This window comes from Rana temporaria, chromosome 9 (assembly GCF_905171775.1).
Source record: "Rana temporaria chromosome 9, aRanTem1.1, whole genome shotgun sequence".
NCBI lineage: Eukaryota > Metazoa > Chordata > Amphibia > Anura > Ranidae > Rana > Rana temporaria.
Window position 1 is genome coordinate 16,641,922 of NC_053497.1, and position 23,996 is coordinate 16,665,917.

At 48.7% G+C, this 23,996-nt stretch overlaps 1 protein-coding gene across 2 annotated transcripts in view; it reads left to right on the forward strand.

The window, feature by feature from the left end:
- Positions 1-244: 244 nt before the first annotated feature.
- The window catches only part of FAM120C (family with sequence similarity 120C), a 74,612-nt gene continuing 50,860 nt past the window's right edge, over positions 245-23,996 (forward strand). The window contains exon 1 of one of the 2 annotated variants that reach the window (XM_040322869.1): positions 245-984. In XM_040322869.1, coding sequence (XP_040178803.1) covers positions 463-984 — 522 coding nt within the window. In that variant the 5' untranslated portion in view covers positions 245-462. Of the gene's footprint in view, positions 985-2,294; positions 2,530-23,996 lie in introns of those variants that run through there. The other variant, XM_040322868.1, reaches the window with a different exon arrangement.

A 23,996-nucleotide genomic window follows, 5' to 3' on the forward strand; every position in this document is an offset into this window, starting at 1 on the left:
CGCCTCTGTCCTCACAGCCGCTGAAGTGGCCCTCTTTTGGGCGTTGTAAAGGGGCCCGGGCGCCCAGTCTATAGTTTAATAATAAGTACAATGGCGGTCTCTGTGCCGCTGGGTGACGGCGCGCGCCTGGCTGTGGGAGGGCGGCGCGGGGCATGCCGGTAGTTGTAGTTCTCGGGCCGTATCTGGGCAGTGGCCGCGGACGGGGGCTGGGACTCCATTTCCCGGCATGCACCGCACCTCTCAGGGGCGTAGTAAGCCGAGCCGTGCTGAAGAAGAAGAAGGCGATTAAGATGGCGCTTGGTGGCGCGCAGGGACCGTCCCCCCACAGCCAGGCTCTGTGAGGGAGGAAGCCGCCCGCCCTATACCGCCAGCACCGTCTGCTACCGAGCGCCCTGCCCCCTCTCCTCCTCCATACCGTCAGCAGCCCCGGGCTCGGTTCCGCAGCTCCCCCCCGGACACACAATGGGGGTGCAGGGATTCCAGGAGTTCCTGGAGAAGCGATGTCCGGGGGCCGTGGTGCCCGTAGACTTACTGAAGTTGTCCAGGACGGTGGCCCGACAACAACACCGGGCCGGTTACCCCCTTCCGCCTCCTCCTCCCCCCACACAACCCCCCGCCCCGGGGGCGCCCCCTCCCTGCCGGGTTCTGGTGGACGCCGACTCGGCCCTGCAACGTCTGTACGGCGGATACCAGACCGACTGGGTGTGCGGGGGCCAATGGAACGCCATGCTGGGCTACCTGGCGGCCCTGTCCCAGGCTTGTCTCTACCAGGGCGGCCTGGAGCTGGTGGCCATGTTCAACGGGACGCTGGCCAAGGAGAGGCTCCCCGAGTGGGCGAGGAGGGCGCAGGGCGAGCGGCAGACGTCTCAGCTTATTGTCAGCCACATCGGGAACAAGGGGACCCCGCCCCCGCGGGCCTGGTTCTTACCACCCGCCTGCCTGGCACACTGCATCCGCCTGGCCATGATCCGGTTCAGAGTCAAGGTAACCGGGGACACCTACTTACCTACCTATATCCCCCCCCCATCTACTACAACCCTCCCCCACCTACTACACTCCGCCCCTATCTACCTACTGCAACCCTCCCCCATCTACTACAACCCTCCCCCACCTACTACACTCCGCCCCTATCTACTAACTACAACCCTCCCCCACCTACTACACTCCGCCCCCGCGGGCCTGGTTCTTACCACCCGCCTGCCTGGCACACTGCATCCGCCTGGCCATGATCCGGTTCAGAGTCAAGGTAACCGGGGACACCTACTTACCTACCTATATCCCTCCCCCACCTACTACAACCCTCCCCCACCTACTACACTCCGCCCCTATCTACTAACGACAACCCTCCCCCATCTACTACAACCCTCCCTCCCCCACCTACTACACTCCGCCCCTATCTACTAACTACAACCCTCCCCCATCTACTACAACCCTCCCTCCCCCACCTACTACACTCCGCCCCTATCTACTAACTACCTACTACAACCCTCCCCCACCTACTACACTCCGCCCCTATCTACTACAACCCTCCACCTACTACACTCCGCCCCTATCTACTAACTACCTACTACAACCCTCCCCCACCTACTACACTCCGCCCCTATCTACTACAACCCTCCCCCACCTACTACACTCCGCCCCTATCTACTAACTACAACCCTCCCCCATCTACTACAACCCTCCCCCACCTACTACACTCCGCCCCTATCTACTAACTACCTCCCCCAATCTACTACACCCCGCCCCCGCGGGCCTGGTTCTTACCACCCGCCTGCCTGGCACACTGCATCCGCCTGGCCATGATCCGGTTCAGAGTCAAGGTAACCGGGGACACCTACTTACCTACCTATATCCCCCCCATCTACTACACTCCTCCCCCACCTACTACACTCCGCCCCTATCTACTAACTACCTACTGCAACCCTCCCCCATCTACTACAACCCTCCCCCACCTACTACACTCCGCCCCTATCTACTACAACCCTCCCCACCTACTACACTCCGCCCCCCATCTACTAACTACCTCCTACAACCCTCCCCCAATCTACTACACCCCACCCCCACCTACTACACTCCGCCCCTATCTACTAACTACAACCCTCCCCCATCTACTACACCCCCGCGGGCCTGGTTCTTACCACCCGCCTGCCTGGCACACTGCATCCGCCTGGCCATGATCCGGTTCAGAGTCAAGGTAACCGGGGACACCTACTTACCTACCTATATCCCTCCCCCACCTACTACACTCCGCCCCTATCTACTAACTACCTACTACAACCCTCCCCCACCTACTACACTCCGCCCCTATCTACTACAACCCTCCCCACCTACTACACTCCGCCCCCCATCTACTAACTACCTCCTACAACCCTCCCCCAATCTACTACACCCCACCCCCACCTACTACACTCCGCCCCTATCTACTAACTACAACCCTCCCCATCTACTACACCCCCGCGGGCCTGGTTCTTACCACCCGCCTGCCTGGCACACTGCATCCGCCTGGCCATGATCCGGTTCAGAGTCAAGGTAACCGGGGACACCTACTTACCTACCTATATCCCTCCCCCACCTACTACACTCCGCCCCTATCTACTAACTACCTCCTACAACCCTCCCCCCATCTACTACACCCCGCGGGCCTGGTTCTTACCACCCGCCTACCTGGCACACTGCATCCGCCTGGCCATGATCCGGTTCAGAGTCAAGGTAACCGGAGACACCTACTTACCTACCTATATCCCCCCCCATCTACTACAACCCTCCCCACCTACTACACTCCGCCCCTATCTACTAACTACCTCCTACAACCCTCCCCCATCTACTACAACCCTCCCCCACCTACTACACTCCACCCCTATCTACTAACTACCTCCTACAACCCTCCCCCATCTACTACAACCCTCCCCTATCTACTAACTACAACCCTCCCCCACCTACTACACTCCGCCCCTATCTACTAACTACCTCCTACAACCCTCCCCCATCTACTACACTCCGCCCCTATCTACTAACTACAACCCTCCCCCATCTACTACAACCCTCCCCCATCTACTACAACCCTCCCCCACCTACTACACTCCGCCCCTATCTACTAACTACCTCCTACAACCATCCCCCAATCTACTACACCCCGCCCCCGCGGGCCTGGTTCTTAAACCCGCCTGCCTGGCACACTACATCCGCCTGGCCATGATCCGGTTCAGAGTCAAGGTAACCGGGGACACCTACTTACCTACCTATACCCCCCCTCATCTACTACAACCCTCCCCCACCTACTACACTCCGCCCCCATCTACTAACTACCTCCTACAACCCTCCCCCAATCTACTACACCCCACCCCCACCTACTGCACTCTGCCCCTATCTACTAACTACAACCCTCCCCCATCTACTACACCCCCGCCCCCGCGGGCCTGGTTCTTACCACCCGCCTGCCTGGCACACTGCATCCGCCTGGCCATGATAAGGTTCAGAGTCAAGGTAACCGAGGGCACCTACTTACCTACCTATACCCCCCCCCCATCTACTTCAACCCTCCCCCACCTACTACACTCCGCCCCTATCTACTAACTACCTACTACAACCCTCCCCCATCTACTATACCCCACCCCAGCAGACCTGGTTCTTACAACCCGCCTGCCTGGCCATGATAAGGTTCAGAGTCAAGGTAACCAGGGACACCTACTTGCCTACCTATATCCCCCCCATCTACTACAACCCTGCCCCACCTACTACATTCCGCCCCTATCCACTACAACCCTCCCCCATCTACTACACCCCACCCCCGCAGGCCTGGTTCTTGCAACCCGCCAGCCTGGCCATGATAAGGTTCAGAGTCAAGGTAACCGGGGACACCTACTTACCTACCTATATCCCCCCTTATCTACTACAACCCTCCCCACTTACTATACTCTGCCCCCCATCTACTAACTACCTACTACAACCCTCCCCCATCTACTACACCCCCGCAGGCCTGGTTCTTACCGCCTGCCTGGCACACTGCATTCGCCTGGCCATGATACGGTTCAGAGTCAAGGTAACCCGTAGACACCTACAACATCCCCCTCCCCCGTCTACTATACCCCGCCCCCGTGGGCCTAGTTCTTGCCACCCGCCTGCCTGGCCATGATCGGGTTCAGAGTCGTGGTAACAGAGGACACCTACCTATATCCCCCTCCCCCATCTACTACCTACCCACTACACCCCTCCCCATCTACTGCCTTCCTATCTTTATCTTCACCCCCATTCACTGCCTACCTACCTACTACATCCCGCCCCCATCTACTACCTACCTATTACACCCCTCCATCTTCCACCTACTACACCCCTCTATCTGCGACTGTGTACCTACCCACAAAACCCCCCCCTTTTACCTGGCCTTGATCCATCTAGTTCAGAGTCAAGGTAACTGGGGACACCTACCGACCTACCTACACCTCTCCCCCCAATAACCAACCTATGTCTCCCCCCCGTCTCTCTACCTACCACACCCTTTCCTCTTCTAGCTACCTGCATCTCCTCACCCACCTGCCTTGCTATGATCCAGTTCAGAGTCAAGGTAACCGGGGACACCTACCTACACCCCTCCATCTACTACCTACCTATATTCCCTCCCCCAGACTCCTACCACACCACTTCAACTTCTACCTACATCCCCCTCCCCATCTGCCTGACCATGATCTGGTTCAGAGTCAAGGTAACCGGGGACACCTACCTGCCCACTACACCCCTCCCCCGTCTACTACCTATATCCCCTCCCCCACGCCTACCTACTTGCAACACCCTCCCCCCGGGACTGTGTTCCAACCTACCCACCCATATCTCCTCCCCCCATCCACCTGGCCATGATTCAGTTTAGAGTCATAGTAACTGGAGACACCTACCAAACTATCTACACCCCCCCCCTAAACTACCTACTGCACCCTTCCACTTGGGACTGTGTACACCCAATCTATGTACACCCCAGCTAGATACCTACCACCCCCCCCCCAGGATTGTGTACCTACCACATCCCTTCTACCTATATCCCCTCCCTGATGCGTCACCCCTCCCCATATACCTATATCCCCTCCCCCAGGACAGTGTACTTGTCCATAACACCCCTCCCCCATCTGCTTGGCCAGGATCTGGTTCTGAGTCAAGGTAACTGAGACCACCTACTGACTCATAACCCTTTACTCAAACTACCTACTACACCCCTCCCCGCTATGATGATCCACTTCAGAGTCAAGTTAACTGGGCACATCTACCTAGGTAACTACCTACTACACCTCTCCCCCTAACTACCTACCTACACCCCTTCCTCATGTGCCTGGCCATGATACAGTTCAGAGTCAAGGTAATTGGTGACACCTACACCTCTCCCCCTGGGACAGTGTCCCTACCTACACCCTCCCTCATCTGCCTGGCCATGGTATGGTTCAGAGTCAAGGTAACCCGGAACACCTACCAAATCCATCTACCTACCCACACCCCTCCCCATCCGATTGGCCATGATCCGGTTCAGACTCAATGTAACGGGGCACCTCCTGATCTACCTACACCACTCCCCCTGCTCCCCTAACCCACCTGGTCATGATCTGGTTCAGAGCTAAGGTAACCAGGGACCATGTACATACCTACCCCCCCCCCCCCCCCCAATGACAGTGTATCAAGGTAACCCCCCTCCATCTGCCTGACCATAATTTGTTTCAGGGTCAAGGTAACCAGGGACAGTGCACATACCTACCTCTATACCATACCCAACTACCTGAAGGTCTATTCATTCAACAGTTACCCCTCCCCCCTTTGTACCCCATCTCTCTGCTCACCTGCCCAAAAAATCCTATTCAACAGGACAGTGCCTCCACCCCCAGAGACAGACCTTTTCAACAGGTGCGTGTCCCCCACCCTCATCCATGAACCCCTCCCCACCCAGACCCTTCTACTTCCCTGCCCAGAGACAGGCCTATTCCACGGGAGTGTGTCCCTCCCCCTCATCCATGAACCCCTCCCCACCCAGACCCTTCTACTTCCCTGCCCAGAGACAGGCCTATTCCACGGGAGTGTGTCCCTCCCCCTCATCCATGAACCCCTCCCCACCCAGACCCTTCTACTTCCCTGCCCAGAGACAGACCTATTCAACAGGACAGTGCCTCCACCCCCAGAGACAGATCTATTCAACAGGTGCGTGTCCCCCACCCTCATCCATGAACCCCTCCCCACCCAGATCCTTCTACTTCCCTGCCCAGAGACAGGCCTATTCAACGAGAGTGTGTCCCTCCCCCTCATCCATGAACCCCTCCCCACCCAGACCCTTCTACTTCTCTGCCCAGAGACAGGCCTATTCAACAGGACGGTGCCCCCCACCCTCATCCATGAACCCCTTCCCACCCAGACCCTTCTACTTTCTTTCAAGAGACAGACCTATTCAACAGGATGGTGTCCCTCACCCTCATCCATGAACCCCTCCCCACCCAGACCCTTCTACTTCCCTTTCCAGAGACAGACCTATTCAACGGGAGTGTGTCCCTCATCCATGAACCCCTCCCCATCTGGACCCTTCAACTTCCCTGCCCAGAGACAGGCCTATTCAACAGGAGTGTGTCCCTCCCCCTCATCCAGGAACCCCTCCCCACCCAGACCCTTCTACTTCCCTTTCCAGAGACAGGCCTATTCAACGGGAGTGTGTCCCCCACCCTCATCCATGAACCCCTCCTCACCCAGACCCTTCTACTTCCCTGCCCAGAGACAGACCTATTCAACAAGACGGTGTCCCTCATCCATGAACCCCCTTCCCACCCAAACCCTTCTACTTCCTTTCAAGAGACAGGCCTATTCAACAGGACGGTGCCCCCCAGACCCTTCTAATTCCCTTTCCAGAGACAGGCCTATTCAACAGGATGGTGTCCCTCACTCTCATCCACGAACCCCTCCCCACCCAGACCCTTCTACTTCCCTGCCCAGAGACAGGCCTATTCAATGGGAGGGTGTCCCCGACCCTCATCCATGAACCCCTCCCCACCCAGACCCTTCTACTTCCCTGCCCAGAGACAGGCCTATTCAACGGGAGTGTGTCCCCCACCCATGAACCCCCTTCCCACCCAGACCCTTCTAATTCCCTTTCCAGAGACAGGCTTATTCAACAGGACGGTGTCCCTCACTCTCATCCAGGAACACCTCCCCACCCAGACCCTTCTACTTCCCTGCCCAGAGACAAGCCTATTCAACAAGACGGTGTCCCCCACCCTCATTTATGAACCCCTCCCCACCAAGACCCTTCAACTTCCCTTTCCAAAGACAGGCCTATTCAACAGGGCCGTGTCCCCCACCCATGAACCCCTCCCCACCCAGACCCTTCTACTTCCCTGCCCAGAGACAGTCCTATTCAACAGGACGGTGCCCCCCACCCTCATCCATGAACCCCTCCCCACCCAGACCCTTCTACTTCCCTGCCCAGAGACAGGCCTATTTAAAAGGAGTGTGTCCCTCACCCTCATTCAGGAACCCCTCCTCACCCAGACCCTTCAACTTCCCTTTCCAAAGACAGGCCTATTCAACAGGGCAGTGTCCCCCACCCATGAACCCCTCCTCACCCAGACCCTTCTACTTCCCTGCCCAGAGACAGGCCTATTTAAAAGGAGTGTGTCCCTCACCCTCATCCAGGAACCCCTCCCCATCCAGACCCTTCTACTTCCCTTCCCAGAGACAGGCCTATTCAACAAGACGGTGTCCCCCACCCTCATCCAGGAACCCCTCCCCACCCAGACTCTTCTACTTCTCTGCCCAGAGACAGACCTATTCAACGGGAGTGTGTCCCTCACCCTCATCCAGGAACCCCTCCCCATCCAGACCCTTCTACTTCCCTTCCCAGAGACAGGCCTATTCAACAAGACGGTGTCCCCCACCCTCATCCAGGAACCCCTCCCCACCCAGACTCTTCTACTTCTCTGCCCAGAGACAGACCTATTCAACGGGAGTGTGTCCCTCACCCTTATCCAGGAACCCCTCCCCACCCAGACCCTTCTACTTCCCTGCCCAGAGACAGGCCTATTCAACAGGAGTGTTTCCCCCACCCTCATCCATGAACCCCTCCCCATCCAGACCCTTCTACTTCCCTGCCCAGAGACAGACCTATTCAACGGGAGTGTGTCCCTCATCCATGAACCCCTCCCCACCCAGACCCTTCTACTTCCCTGCCCAGAGACAGACCTATTCAACAGGAGCGTGTCCCCCACCCTCATCCATGAACCCCTCCCCACCCAGACCCTTCTACTTCCCTGCCCAGAGACAGTCCTATTCAATGGGAGTGTGTCCCCCACCCTCATCCAGGAGCCCCCCCCCCCCCCACCCAGACCCTTCTACTTCCCTGCCCAGAGACAGTCCTATTCAACGGGAGTGTGTCCCCCACCCTCATCCATGAACCCCTCCTCACCCAGACCCTTCTACTTCCCTGCCCAGAGACAGGCCTATTCAACAGGGCCATGTAACCCAAACTTTTACCCCCCCCCCCCTTCTTTCTCCCATCCCCCTACCTAGATATGGGCCCCTAACCTATACTACAGTTTCAATGTTATGCATAATCACAGACATGATTACATTGTTTGCCAACCCAAAACTGATTTTAAAACTACATGTATATACCCCAAAAGGTTGTGCCTTTTTTTTTTTTTTACATTTTATTTTTAGATGACATTGCACTCTGGTTGGGGGGGGTGGCTGTTTTGCTGTGCTGTTAATTGGTACTCCAATCATGTACTCCAGTCCCAGCAACAGTTCATGTTTCCTGCATACAGACCTAGTTACATTGTTTGGCAGCTCAATACTGAATTTAGAAATGTTCGCTAATGTCCCTTTAAAAGGTTGTGTGCGTTTTATTTATTTCTTTTTATTTTGGCATTGCAATCTTGTTGGGTCCCATTCACACTTGGGTGTAGCCGAATCAAACGGTGCCGATATTTCTTATTGGCACCCCAAACATAAGCAGAAGTCGTGCATTTTGCTGCGTGACAAAACGCATGACGTAAAACGAGATTGGCTCATGTAAAAATATCAGAATTTCCGAATATTGGGAAATCCACAAAAAAAAGAATGAAAATCCGAAAATTCAAAAATCTGAAATAATAACTAACTAAAACGTAACTATTACAAACTATTAAATTATAGGTATTGGAATTTCCTTTCAAACTTGGCTGTTGGTGAACGTTACGAATTTATCCGAGGTTACGAACCATCCAAAATAACGAATGCTGCATCTAAACGAATGTAACGGAACAAATTAATAATAATAATAATAATAAAAACGTATTATTTATTATTATTTCATTCCGTTCCATGTGTTCATAACTTCGGATAAATTTGTATTCGTTACGTTTACTAACAGCCAAATTTGAAAGGAAATTACAATACCTATTAGGGTTGTCCCAATACCGATACTAGTATCGGTATCGGGACCGATACCGAGTATTTGCGCTAGTACTTGTACTCGCGCAAATACTCCTGATGCCTGAATAGAATACATTTTTTTTTTTTTCGAGTGCGGGTGGAGAGGGGGCGGAGAGCGGAGCAGAGCAGTCCTCGTATGGGGGAGAGGAGAGCTGCTGCCGCTGCCGCCTTAGACAAAGCCAAGTCAATCCCCCCCGCCGCTGCCGACATCTAGTTACTATGCGCTAGGGGAACACAACAGCTGTCATTTGCATTTGAATAGCTGGGTGTTCCCCCGCTGCGCCGTCATGTATAGCCCCTCCCCCTTGCCCGGGCACTTTGATACGACGGGTGACCTGTCTATCAAAGTTTCTGGGCAAGGGGGAGGGGCTATACATGACGGCGCGGCGGGGGAACACCCAGCTATTCAAATGCAAATGACAGCTGTTGTGTTCCCCTAGCGCATAGTAACTAGATGTCGGCGGGGGGAGGGGAGGGGGATTGACTTGGCTTTGTCTTAGGGGACACAAGGCTGCATTAGGGACATGGCTGAATTTAGGGACATGGCTGAATTAAGGGACATGGCTGCATTTGGGGACACATGGCTGCATTTAAAAAAAAGTATCGGTATTCGGTATCGGCGAGTACATGAAAAAAAGTAAGGGTACTTGTACTCGGTCCTAAAAAAGTGGTATCGGGACAACCCTAATACCTATAATTTAATAGTTATTATTACCGTATTTATCTGGGTATTGCGCGCTCCGGCGTATAGCGCACACCCCTAAAGTGGACCCGCATTCCTGTAAAAAAAAAACATTTTAGTACTTACAGTTTTGGTGTCTTGCGCGGCGGCCTCGTCGGGTCCGGCGTACGTCTGCGGCTTCGGTGGTGTCCTCCTCGTCGGGTCCGGCGTCCTTCTGCGGTGTCCTCCCCGCTCGATCCCCGCCTTCCCGCGCTGAGTTTGAACCACTGCGCCGGCATATACCAAGCGCAGTATAGTCGGGCAGGCTCGGCTCCTCTCGCGGTCACGTCCAGGACGTGACCACGAGAGGAGCCGAGCCTGCCCGACTATACCCGAGTGTACTGTGCTCGGTATATACCGGCGCAGTGGTTCAAACTCGGTGCGGGGATCGGCGTATATCGCGCACCCACGATTTTGCCCTGATTTTCAGGGCAAATATACGCCGATAAATACGGTAGTTATTTTTTCAAATTTTCGGATTTCGTTTTTTTTTTTCAAATTTTTTTGGATTTTCCTTTCTTATTTTCAAAATTCCAAATTTCCAAAAAACAAAAAATATGAATGAAACAAACAAATGTTTTGGCTGTGCACATGTCTAATAGTGATCCTTCTGAACGTTGGTTAGACCTCCCCTTGGTACATGTGTGAAGTTTGCAAGTATAGAAAAACTGGAGATCTCGGAGCATAATGCTTAAATACAAAAGACTAATTTTTAATCTATGAAAAACAAATCTAAAAGTTGAAGAATCGAGGCTGTACACAAGACATGGACAGACTAGCTGATACCTCAAAAAAGTATTAGAAAGTGTACATTCTTAAAGGGGGGTAAAAAAAAAAAAAAGAAGTGTGTATGTTGTCATAAACACCTAATAAAAACAGCCTGGTAGACTTGAAAGCAAGAACATTTAAAGCTGAACTGTGGACACAGAAAACATCATGTAAATATATTATTCAGTAGCTACAGAGCATATGAACTCACTTGTACACCTTATCAGTTTGCAAATCCAGATTGCCCTGTAACCTCATCATGGTGCTGTGCATAGACTGAGCAGAGCTGTGTGAGGGAGCGGCAGGCTCCTCCTACTACAGACTGCTTGGAGGAAGCTACAGGAAGGGGGCGGAGACGAGACCAGTCTCTCTGCACAAGGAGAGAGAGCAGCAGTGAGCGGTCTTTATTACAGGAAGTCTCGCACTGGATTACTGCACAGATATGGAAGAAATACGCGACACACACCGAGATTCAAGAGGAATAAACATGACAAATGTGTTTAGCCAATATTTGTCTTCTCCTAAATTTCATTTCTAAGGCCTCATTTACATGCAGATGAGAGGGGCGATAACAGTTTTACCACCCCTCAACCGCAAAGCTACAGGTTGACATGGCCAGTGGCTAGGGTCGCCACCTCATCCCTTTAAACCTGAACACATAATAATTACACAGGTTCTGTGGCTGATTAAAGTGGAGCTCCACCCTAAAGTGGAACTTCCACTCATCGGATCCTCCCCCCCCCCCCTCTGGTGACACATTTGGCACCTTTCAGGGGGGAGGGGGGTGCAGATACCTGTATAATACAGGTATTTGCACGCAGCCGCAGAATGTGTTCGGGTTTAGAGGGATGAGGTTGCAACCCCTAGCCAGTGACCAAGTTGGCACATGTTGACGCAGCAAGAATTATACCACCTATTGCATTTGGTAGGTGGTATCGTCCCCCCAAGTCTGAATCATTCAGGTGCAAGGAATGGTTCTCATTCAAAATCTTCCTTCTATCGCATTTCAGAGAGACTGCCCCCTGACTAAACCATCTGTAGATCATAATTGTCCTATATATGTAGCAATTATCTCTCTTTTTTAACGTAGTGTTTTTTTGTGTCTTGTTTCTGTTTTTTTTTTTTTTTTATCAATTTTTTAATTACCTAATACATATTTTGTATTTATGTACTGTGCTCAGAGATCTCCCTTATTCTATAATATTTGTATAGTGCAATTTTGGGGTTGGTGATCATTTCTTCCGTTTTTTTTCTTTTATTTATATATATTTATATGTGTGTGTATGTATAATATATAGTATAAATAAAATTAAAAATAAAGGAAATCCAGCGTCCAGGTTTATTTCGGTCAAAGCTTCATTGAACAAACTGGCGTTGAGTGGATTGGCTACCATGCACAACTGCACCAGATTTTACCCTCTCCAGTTTTAATATATCAATGTCAATATCTAAAGAGCTACATATAAATACCTGTAAGAATAAAATAATAATACATTACAGTTTCCCAGCTATCCTAACAGCAGTGCATGTTTCAAAACAATGATAGAATAAATTGTGTATACACACACATAATTTCTGTAGTTTTTTTATATGTGTATATATAAAATTGTGTGTGTGTGTGTATATATATTCCTGTACTGTTTAAAATATTATATATATATATATATATATATATATATATATAAATTGTGTGTGTGTGTATGTGTATATAATATATATATTATAATTACACACAATTCCTGTACTGTGTGTGTGTGTGTGTGTGTGTGTATATATATATATATATATATATATATATATATATATATATATACACACACACACAATTTTTTTTTTATTTTTATTTTTTTTATTGGTTCTTTTCTTAAATACAAAAACATTTATACAAGATTCTGTCACATTGTATATATCTATTGCTACTCATTATTCAATGTACAGAATCTGATCAATACCTATAAACAATGGGCTAGATTCATAAAGAATTTACGCCGGCGTATCTATTGATACGCCGCGTAAATTCAAATTGCGCCGGCGTATCTTCTTTCTGTATTCAGAAAGCAAGATACGCCGAAATTTGCCTAAGATCCGACTGGCGTAAATCTCTTACGCCGTCGTATCTTAGTTGCATATTTACGTTGGCCGCTAGGTGGCGCTTTCGTCGATTTACGCAAGGATTTACGCGAGGAGTATGCTAATTGGGTAGATACGCCGATTCACAAACGTACGTACGCCCGGCGCATTTTTTTACTTCGTTGATGTTAGGCTTTTTCCGGCGTAAGGTTGCTCCTGCTATATGAGGCGTACGCAATGTTAAGTATGGACGTCGTTCCTGCGTCGAATTTTTTTTTTTTTTTACGTCGTTTGCGTAAGTCGTTCGCGAATAGGGCTTTGCGTAAATTACGTTCACGTCTAAAGCATTGACGATTTGCGGAGTAAATTCTAGCATGCGCACTGGGATTCTTTCACGGACGGCGCATGCGCCGTTCGTTAGAGACGTCATTTACGTGGGGTCATGTTTTATTTACATAAAACACGCCCACCTCTTCTCAATTTGAATTCGGCGCGCTTACGCCGGCAGATTTAGGCTATGCCGCCGCAACTTACGGGGGCAAGTGCTTTGTGAATACTGCACTTGCCTCTCTAAATTGCGGCGGCGTAGCATAAATAGGATACGCTACGCCCGCACAAACTTACGGCGGGCTACTTGAATCTAGCCCAATATTTATAAAAAAAATCTTTACTATTAATGCCTCCATCTATTCTGCTATCTTACCTTCCCATTTATCCTAATTATCCTAACCACACATTCATCCACCATCAGCCTCCCAAAAATTATATATATATATATACAAATACACACTCTTTATTATATATATATATACACACAATTTATTCTATCATTGTTTTGAAACATGCACTGCTGGTAGGATAGCTGGGAAAAAAATGTATTATTTTTTTCTTTCTGGTATTTATATGGTGCCAACAATTTATGTAGCGCTTTAGATAGTGATGTTGATTTATAAAAACTGGATAATCTGGTGCAGTTGTGCATGGTAGCCAATCCACTCAATGTTAATTTGTTCAATGAAGCTTTGACCAAAAAAAAAAAAAAATCTGGAAGCTGATTGGTTTCTATACAGAACTGCACCCTCCGGTTTTAGTAAATAAACCCCATTGTATATGCAAATAAGTACCTGCTCTTACAAGTTCCCTATCAAATATATACACATAGTAGAGCCAATTGACCTACCAGCCTGTCTTTGGAGCGTAGGAGGAAACCCACACAAGTCCAGGGAGAACATGCACACTCTATGCCAGGGGTGCCCAACCAGTGGCCCGTGGAGCCCTCTGATGTGGCCTGCGACCCCCTGCTCTGGGATGGAATGGTCACTGCCAGGTGTTTTTTTCACCTTCATGCATAGGATGACGCGAGGGTTTACAACCCCTTTAAATATGTAAGATATCATTTTAAAGGAGTTTTAAACCCTCGCCATTTTTCACCCTAATACATTCTATTTTATGCATTAACCACTTCAGCCCCGGACCATTATGCAGGTCAAAGACCTTGCCACTTTTTGCGATTCGGCACTGCGTCGCTTTAACTGACAATTGCGCGGTCGTGCGACGTGGCTCCCAAACAAAATTGGCATCCTTTTTTTCCCACAAAAAGGGCTTTCTTTTGGTGGTATTTGATCACCTCTGCGTTTTTTTTTTTTACTTTTTTCTGTAATAAATATCCCCCAAAAGTATGTATATATATATATATATATATATAAAAAAAAAATCCTCAGTTTAGGCCGATACGTATTTTTCTACATATTTTTCATAAAAGAAAATTGCAATAAGCGTTTGATTGGTTTGCGCAAAAGTTATAGTGTCTACAAAATAGGGGGTAGTTTTATGGCATTTTTATTAATATTTTTTTTTACTAGTAATGGCGGCAATCTGCAATTTTTATCGGTACTGCGACATTATGGCGGACACTTTTGACACATTTTTGGGACCATTGGCATTTTTATAGCGATCAGTGCTATAAAAATGCATTGATTACTATAAAAATGCCACTGGCAGTAAAGGGGTTAACACTAGGGGCGGAGAAAGGGTTAAGTATGTTCCCTGGGTGTGTTCTAACTGAAGGGGGGGTGGGACTGACTGGGGGAAATGACTGATCGCTGTTCATACATTGTATGAACAGACAATCAGGCATTTCTCCCCCTGACAGGACCGGGAACTGTGTGTCAGGGGCGCGCGGGCCCATATTAGCTGCTCGGCGAGATGACGTAGATATACGTGATCTCGCCCAGCAGAGCCAACCTGCGGCTGGTCGGCAAGCGGTTAAGGTAAAAAACCTCCTGTGTTACAGCAGCGCCCCCAAACCCCCCATTATACTCATCTGACCCCCATAATTTCCACGACGGGAAGGAACATACCAGCTGTGGGCCATGTGGCCTGGTTTAGGAGATGGAGAGGAAAGCGTTCGCTTGACCCCTCTTTCCTGCTCTGCCAGGCTGCATGCTTGGATAAGGGTCTGGTATTGATCTGGGGGGGGGGACTCCGTGACTTTTTTTTTTTTTTTGGCGTGGAGTCCTCTTTAAAATCCATACCAAACCTGAGGGCCTGCACATGCTTAGTTTCTCCATTTTTTGGTACTGTGTCAAAAATTAGAGGCTAGTCTACATATTTACTGCTGCTCAGGGGCCCTGGGCTTCAGCGAAGCATAAACAGGAGCATTTTGGTGGCATATATATGAATGTGGAATCCTTTCTAAAGAACATTTGTTTAGGTGTGTCCTAATAAATAGTTTTTGTAAAGGAGATTGTACAATGTGTGGCCAGTTTATAGGCACCACCCGTCTGTTCCTGGGCTGGCTGGTTGATATGGTCTACACCAGATGCGTTTTTTTTAAATATTGTGTTTTGTTTTGAGGGACTGATTGTAATTTTTCTGTATTCCCAAGTCCAGAGAGATGAAACGGGATGTTTTCTTTGTATACACTCTACCCTTTGGTTTGGGACCCCCCTATAATGCGTGTTGGTCATGGTTAGAATATAGGGGCTTAAAGAAGAAGTAAATCCCAATTTTTTTCCTGTAAAAAAAAAAAAAAACCCTGCAAGAAAAAAGGCATAATGAGCTAGTATGCATAGCATCATTATGTGGCACTTACCTAAGATGGAAGCGCTCCTCATTGGCCTCTGCCGCCGCCATGTCCCCTCGAAGCGTCTTCCTTGTATCGCCTCTCCGGCGCTGTGACTGGCCGTAGCAGCGACGGGTTTCCTGCATTATTCCATTGAGAAAACTGGAACGCTCAGTGCGCATGCGCCGTAGACATCGCTGCAGTGTTTTCTGCAAATATATCCTTAACCGTGTAGGTTAAGGAGATATTTCTTGCACCAACAGGTAAGTCTTAATCCAGGCTCACCTGTAGGTGCAAGTTGTCTGGTACATAGCCAGATTCAGATAGACTGGATTACTTTTGCGGCGACGTAGCGTATCGCATATACGCTTCGCCGACGAAAGTCAGAGTGGCAAGTGCTGTATTCACAAAGCACTTGCCTCCTAAGTTAGGGCGGCTTAGCGTAAATGGGCCGGCCTAAGCGCGCCTAATTCAAATGTGGAACAGGGGGGGCGTGTTTTATGTAAATGATTGGTGACCCGACGTGATTGACGTTTTTCATGAACGGCGCATGCGCCGTCCGTGGACATATCCCAGTGTGCATTGCTCCAAAGTATGCCGTTTCGACGTGAACGTAAATTACGTCCAGCCCGATTCGCGTACGACTTACGCAAACAACGTAAAAAGATAGGCCTGTTCCGACATCAATACCTTGCATGGGCTGCGCCACCTAGGGAGCAGCTTTATCTTGACGCCGGCGTATCTCTAACGTAAACGGCGTAACTAATTGCGACGGGCGCACGTACGTTCGTGAATCGGCGCATCTAGGTCATTTGCATATTCTAAGCCGAACTCAACGGAAGCGCCACCTAGCGACCAGCGTAAATATGCACCCTAAGATACGACGGCGTAGGAGACTTACGCCGCTCGTATCTTAGCCTAATTTAAGCGTATCTGGTTTCCAGAATACGCTTAAATTTACGACGGCGTAGATTCAGAGTTACGACGGTGTATCTACTCATACGCCGCCGTAACTCTCTGTGAATCTACCTATAAATGTCCAATGAATGCGTTGAATTGGTTTTGGGGAGGATGCTCCTGAACAACAAGGCACCAAAAGCATAAGAGAGAGAGAGAGAGAGAGAGGGCTCTGAAAGGGATCCAAATAGATGGAAAACATTCCATGCACACTGGCATATCTCTGTGCCCAGGAGAGACAGATGCCCACAGTAATGAATGGCTGTACGTGGGTAAAATTACAAGCATAAGACCCAGAAAGGGCAGCAGTAGCCGCCTGCATCCTAGCAACCAATAATGGCAGCAATGACAATTCACAGGAATGTGTAAATGAAAGTCCTGTCTGTCACCGCGGCAGACGGACGACTTGTAATATCCATGAACGGCGAGCGCGCACGTAATTCACACTGCCTACAGCTCAGGAATTGTAGGCCCAATACAGAGGTATGGACAGAGAGAGGCAGATCCACAAAGGTATTTTGTAATTTGAAAATTCCCGCGTCATATCTTTGTTTTGAATCCTCAAAACAAGATACGACGGCATCTCGGGTCGATCCGACAGGCGTACGTCTTAGTACGCCGTCGGATCTTAGATACAATATTTCGGCGGCCGCTAGGTGGCATTTCCGTCGAAATCCGCGTCGAGTATGCAAATTAGCTATTTACGGCGAACGTACGTCCGGCCGGCGCATTTTTTTACGTCGTTTGCGTTCGGCTTTTTCCGGCGTATAGTTAAAGCTGCTCTTATGAGGCGTACTCAATGTTAAGTATGGCCGTCGTTCCCGCGTCGAATTGTGAAATTTTTACGTCGTTTGCGTAAGTCGTTCGCGAATAGGGATTTGCGTAGAATGACATCACCGTCGTAAGCATTGGCTGGTTCCGGTTTAATTTCGAGCATGCGCACTGGGATACCCCCACGGACGGCGCATGCGCAGTTAAAAAAAAAACGTTGTTTACGTCGGGTCACAAAGTATTTACATAAAACACGCCCCCATTACATCCATTCGAATTAGGCGCCATTACGCCGGCAAAGATACACTACGCCGCCGTAACTTACGGCGCAGATTCTTTCTGGATTTGAAAAAAAAAAAGTAAGTTACGGCGGCGTAGTGTATCTTAGATACGCTACGCCCGGCGCATAAATGCGCCGCTGTACGAGGATCTGCCCCAGAGTGTGCGCAGGAGCCTGACATTGCACCCGTGGTACAATGATCCCTGGTGCAATGCTTTTGCAGGCGCCTGTCCAAAAATAAATAAATGCAAGTTCATTGTTTACATTTCGGATGACCTTTGACCCAGTGGTGTTCGGTCTTTACTGAGAATGAACCCTGTGATCCCAGGTCAGCTTCTTTTATCAGTGCGTGGTTTTGGGCTGTGAGCCAGAACTTTCCAGTCTCCAAGGGCCAATGGCCTGCTGAGGATTTAGGCTGTTGACAGATGCAATGCACTTGTCAGCACAGCCCCTCAGCCCAGGTTCACACTGAGCTGCGGGAATGAAGCCGCGAGGGTTCAGCTGAACCATTTCAGTCCTGATTTCGGCTGCGATTTCACAGACATCTGGGCGGGTGTCAATGTTAAATCGCACCCCGAAATCGCAAAAAAGTAGTACTGGAACAACAACTTTTTGAAATGCGGAGCCACAAATGCAGCGTCGCAGCGATTACGACGGTGCAATTGCCGCCGAGTTGACATGTCAGATTGCACCAATGTAAACCAGGGCTTAAAGGGTCACTTTTTTTAGCTAAATAGCTTCCTTTACCTTACTGCAGTCCTGGTTTCATGTCCTCATTGTTCGTTTTTGCTTTGATGTTGCTGTAATTCCTCTCTGTTCTGGACACTTCCTGGTTGTCTGTTTCCTGATAACCACAGTACTGGGAGATTTCTCACTGTGGTCACTAATCAAGGAGGTGTGATTACTGTGGGCCAGATCCACGAAGCAGTTACGCTGGCGTATCTATTGATACGCCGCGTAACTTCTAGTTTGCTCCGGCGTATCTTTGTTTTGTATCCACAAAACAAGATACGCCTGAAGCTGGGCTAGATCCGACTGGCGTACGTCTTAGTACGCCGTCGGATCTAAGGTGCATATTTACGCTGGCCGCTAGGTGGCGTTTCCGTCGATTTCCACATCGAGTATGCAAATTAGCTAGATAGGGCGATCCACGAACGTACGTCCGGCCGGCGCATTTTTTTACGTCGTTTCCGTAAGGCTTTTTTCAGCGTATAGTTACCCCTGCTATATGAGGCGTATCCTATGTTAAGTATGGACGTCGTTCCCGCGTCAAATTTTTAAATTTTTACGTCGTTTGCGTAAGTCGTTCGTGAATAGGGCTTTGCGTAGAATGACGTTCACGTCGTAAACATTGGCTTGTTTTGCGGGTTAATTTCGAGCATGCGCACTGGGATACCCCCACAGACGGCGCATGCGCCGTTCAAAAAAAAAATGATTTACGTCGGGTCGAGACGTATTACCATAAAACACGCCCCCATCTCATCCATTTGAATTGCGCGCCCTTACGCCGACAAAGTTACACTACGCCGCCGTAACTTACACGCAAATTCTTTCAGGATAAGGAAAATATGCTGTAAGTTACGGCGGCGTAGTGTATCAGAGATACGCTACGCCGGACGGAACAATGCGCCACGCTACGTGGATCTGGCCCTGTGTGTCTAAAACCCCTCAGCACCAATCCAGTTTCGTTTTACAATCCATCACTGCCCTCAATTGGCTCTCTAGCTCTGTACATCAGAGAACCAGGAAACAACAGCAAAAAGAAACTAAACTGCAGGTACATTATATGATTGGTTTTTATCTGTTTTTAATCATTTTTAAAAGGAATCAGTTAACTTTTATGTCTCTATACTCTGTAAACAGTCATTTCAGCAAAAACATTTTTTTCCTTTAGTGACCCTTTAAGCCCTGTACACACGACCGGGTTTCTCGGCAGAAACTAGCAAGAAAACTGCTTCTTGCCGAGGTTCCCGTGCGTGTGTACGAGGCATTCAGGTTTCTCGTCCTGAAATCTGGCCAGAATCTCGACGAGAAAAAAAGAGAACCTGCTCCCTTTTTTCTCGTCGAGATTCTTGTCGGCCTGTTTCCCGACGAGAAACCAGAGAGTGTGTATACCTGTCGCCGTGGAAACCTGTGCATGCTCAAAATGACTTTGACGCATGCGCGGTAGCTTCCACGGCACAGGTAGGGTGAAGCAAGATGGCGGCGACGGCATCGAATGTAGTCCAAGGGAGGGGAGCGAGCACAACACTCCACACCAGGGAGAAAGCCTCGCATTACTGTGTGGAGTTACAGACAGAAGAACAGGAAGTGAGGATTTCTCAGAAGAAATAAGGACATTTAAAAGCAAAATGGAAGGATGAGGTAAGTGAAGGAGGACTGCACTAAGGTAAAGGAAGATATTTAGGGAAAAAAATTGTACCTTTACAACCCCTTTAACTTCAAACACTGTAGCTGTTACTAAGGAGGGGGCTAGGAAGCCCGCCGCCATGTCCTTAACAACCGATGAGTCAATAGCTGTCAGCAGGGTTTCCCCGCTGACAGCTGAATGTAAATAAATAAATAAATAAAGCAAAAAGAAAAAATGCAAAAAAACGGCGTTGAGTCATCGCCCCTCCCGCCCGGCCCTTCAGGGCCAATTTTTTTTTTTAAATGGCATGGGTTCACCCCCCCCCCCCCCCCAAATCCATACCAGACCCTTTTCCGAGCATGCAGGTCAGGAGAGGGACATAGGGGGTATGGGGGCGCGGTTTTCTGGAGGATCGCGTTCAGGAGGTTCGGTGCAATTTGAGCCGTACAAATAAATGGCTCATATCACACCGCACAGACGTCATATGTGATTTGCACAGGAATGTGATGCGATTCCAATCTGAATCGCATGCAATGTCCAGAACTGCATGTATGTGAACCCAGCCTGTTAGTGTTCTTTTCCAGATAGGGAACTGTGTGTGTTGAAAACATTTCCACACAAGTTTCCTTTAGTCTCTAAATATAAAAGTTCATTAAGATACAAGAATAATCATAAGAGACCTGGCAACCTTTTCCCATATCCTGTACACAACACCAAGTGACAGTGCAGCTCGTTATCTGATGGTGGTGACAAGTGCTGGACACACTTCACTTTCCAATCAGCTTGTCCTTCTCCAGATTTAGCTTTGCTTTCCAGTGGCCTTTATAAAAAAGATGCCTTCAATATCAAAATGTCTCGCTGACTGTGCAACTTGTGTATTTTGTTTCTAACATTTACAAAGCATTGCAGTGATGGATCCAAAATAAGAAGTAAAGTCTTAAAGTGGTTACATTCATACCTGAGCGTAGAGTTTTTGGTCGTTTTTTCCGGTGTTTTTTTCGGCGTTTTCATGCGTATTTGCATACAGCGTCGTCCGACGTTATTGTACTTCGACGTTTTTTATTTTAGCCAATAGGAAAAATTATCATCTTTTCATCACGTGTTTCTATGTTTGTAGATTTTTTTTATCTTCTGCCTGGGTGAAATGTTCTATTGATTAAAGCGACAAAACGCCCGTAGCAAACGCTTGTTGTCACTTGAATCGAGCGTTTCCATTACTTTCTATGGGAAATACAAACGCTCAAAAACGCCCAATTCGCGCGAGGCGTCAGGTGAACCATCTCCATAGAGAATAATGTATTTTTTCCCCTCTAGCGCTTTGGAGCGTCGCGCTTCAGGCGACAAAACGCTCAGGTGTGAATGGGGCCTTAAGCCTCGTACACACGGTAGGTTAACCAGAGGACAACGGTCTGAAGGACCGTTTTCATCGGTCAAAACCGATCGTGTGTGGGCCCCATAGGTTATTTAACCTTAGGTTAAAAAAAATCCAACTTGCTTTAAAATTAACCTATGGCTTCCTAACCGATAGGTCAAAACCGATCGTTAGTAGGCACGACCATCGGTTAAAAACCCGCGCATGCTCAGAATCAAGTCGACGCATGCTTGGAAGCATTGAACTTTGTTTTTTCAGCACGTCGTTGTGTTTTACGTCACCGCGCTCTGACCCGATCGGTTATTTAACCGATGGTGTGTGGGCGTGACGGACCATCAGTCAGATTCATCGGTTAACCTAGGACAACGGTCCTTCAGAGACCGTTGTCCTCTGGTTAACCTATCGTGTGTACGAGGCTTTACAGACCACTTTTACCTACAGGTAAGCCTAGATTAAGGCTCACCTGTAGATGCAACAAATATCTCCTAAACCTACACAGTTTAGGAGATATTTGCTGGAAAGACTGCACCGATGTCTGCGGCGCATGCGCGCCATAGACAACTGAGCGTACCATTAGTGAAGGCGATCGTGCCGTGCCGTCACTGACGGCTCCCATGCGCGGGAGTGATGTCATTGCGGCTCCAGCCAATCACAGCGCGGGAGCCGCGATACCCAGAAGTCACTCGGGTATCATGGTGGAGGAGAGGAACGAGAGTCACTTGGGGGGCTTCAATCTTGTATGCTATGCATACTAGCTCATTATCCTTTTCTCTTGCAGTTTTTTTTTTTTTAAGAAATGTATTAGAGGGTTTACTTCCTCTTTAAATATGTAAGATATCATTTTAACCACTTAACCCCCGGACCATATTGCTGCCCAAAGACCAGAGCACTTTTTGCGCTTCGGCACTGCGTCACTTTAACTGACAATTGCGCGGTCGTGCGACGTGGCTCCCAAAACAAAATTGGCATCCTTTTTTTCCCACAAATAGAGCTTTCTTTTGGTGGTATTTGATCACCTCTGCGGTTTTTAGTTTTTGCGCTATAAACAAAAATAGAGCGACAATTTTTAAAAAAATGCAATATTTTTTACTTTTTGCTATAATAAATATTCCCAAAAATATATAAAAAAAATATTTTTTTTTCCCCTCAGTTTAGGCCGATACGTATTCTTCTACATATTTTTGGTAAAAAAAAAATCGCAATAAGCGTTTATCGGTTGGTTTGCGCAAAATTTATAGCGTTTACAAAATAGGGGATAGTTTTATTGCATTTTTATTAATTTTTTTTTTTTACTACTAATGGCGGCGATCAGCGATTATTTTCATGAACGCGACATTATGGCGGACACTTCGGACAATTTTGACACATTTTTGGGACCATTGTCATTTTCACAGCAAAAAATGCATTTAAAATGCATTGTTTATTGTGAAAATGACAGTTGCAGTTTGTGAGTTAAACACAGGGGGCGCTGATGGGGTTATGTGTTCCCTCAAGTGTGTTTACAACTGTAGGGGGGTGTGGCTGTAGGTGTGAAGTCATTGATTGTGTCCCCCTATAAAAGAGATCACATGATCAATGATGCTGCCACAGTGAAGAATGGGGAAGCCGTGTTTACATACGGCTCTCCCCGTTCTTCATCTCCGGGGAGCGATCGCGGGACTCCAGCGGCGATCGGGTCCGCTGGTTTTTCATGGTCACGGAACTTCGGACTGGGTCGCGGGAGCGCGCCTGCGACCCACAGCTGGGTACTAGTACAGCGCGCACCTGTACGTGCTTGTGCCCAACCGTGCCATTCTGCCGATGTATATGTGCAGGAGGCGGTCCTTAAGTGGTTAACCAGACACAGATAGAAGTCACAAGACTGCTATATACTTCTGATGAGAAAAGGTATTTAGCCGTTTATATTTACTAAAGTAATTGCATTTCCATGTTCTGTGTCCTGGGGGAGACCAGATCTAGTGAATGCAGGGTCCTGGGTTTAGTAACACTTAAGATCTTTTGTTGATGGGCAAAAAAAGTCGAGTGATTTCAGGCACAGGCAGCCTTAATTTTAGAGATACTTCTGAGATCCTTCAGAATTCGTTGCCGGGTATATTTGACCTCCTAAGCTTTGCTGCTTTTTTGTCCCCCTTTACTTGCATGGAAAGAGAAGCAATTCTTAAAGTGGAGTTTCCATCCCAAATTTGTTTTTTCATTATTGTGCTCATTAGACCTAAA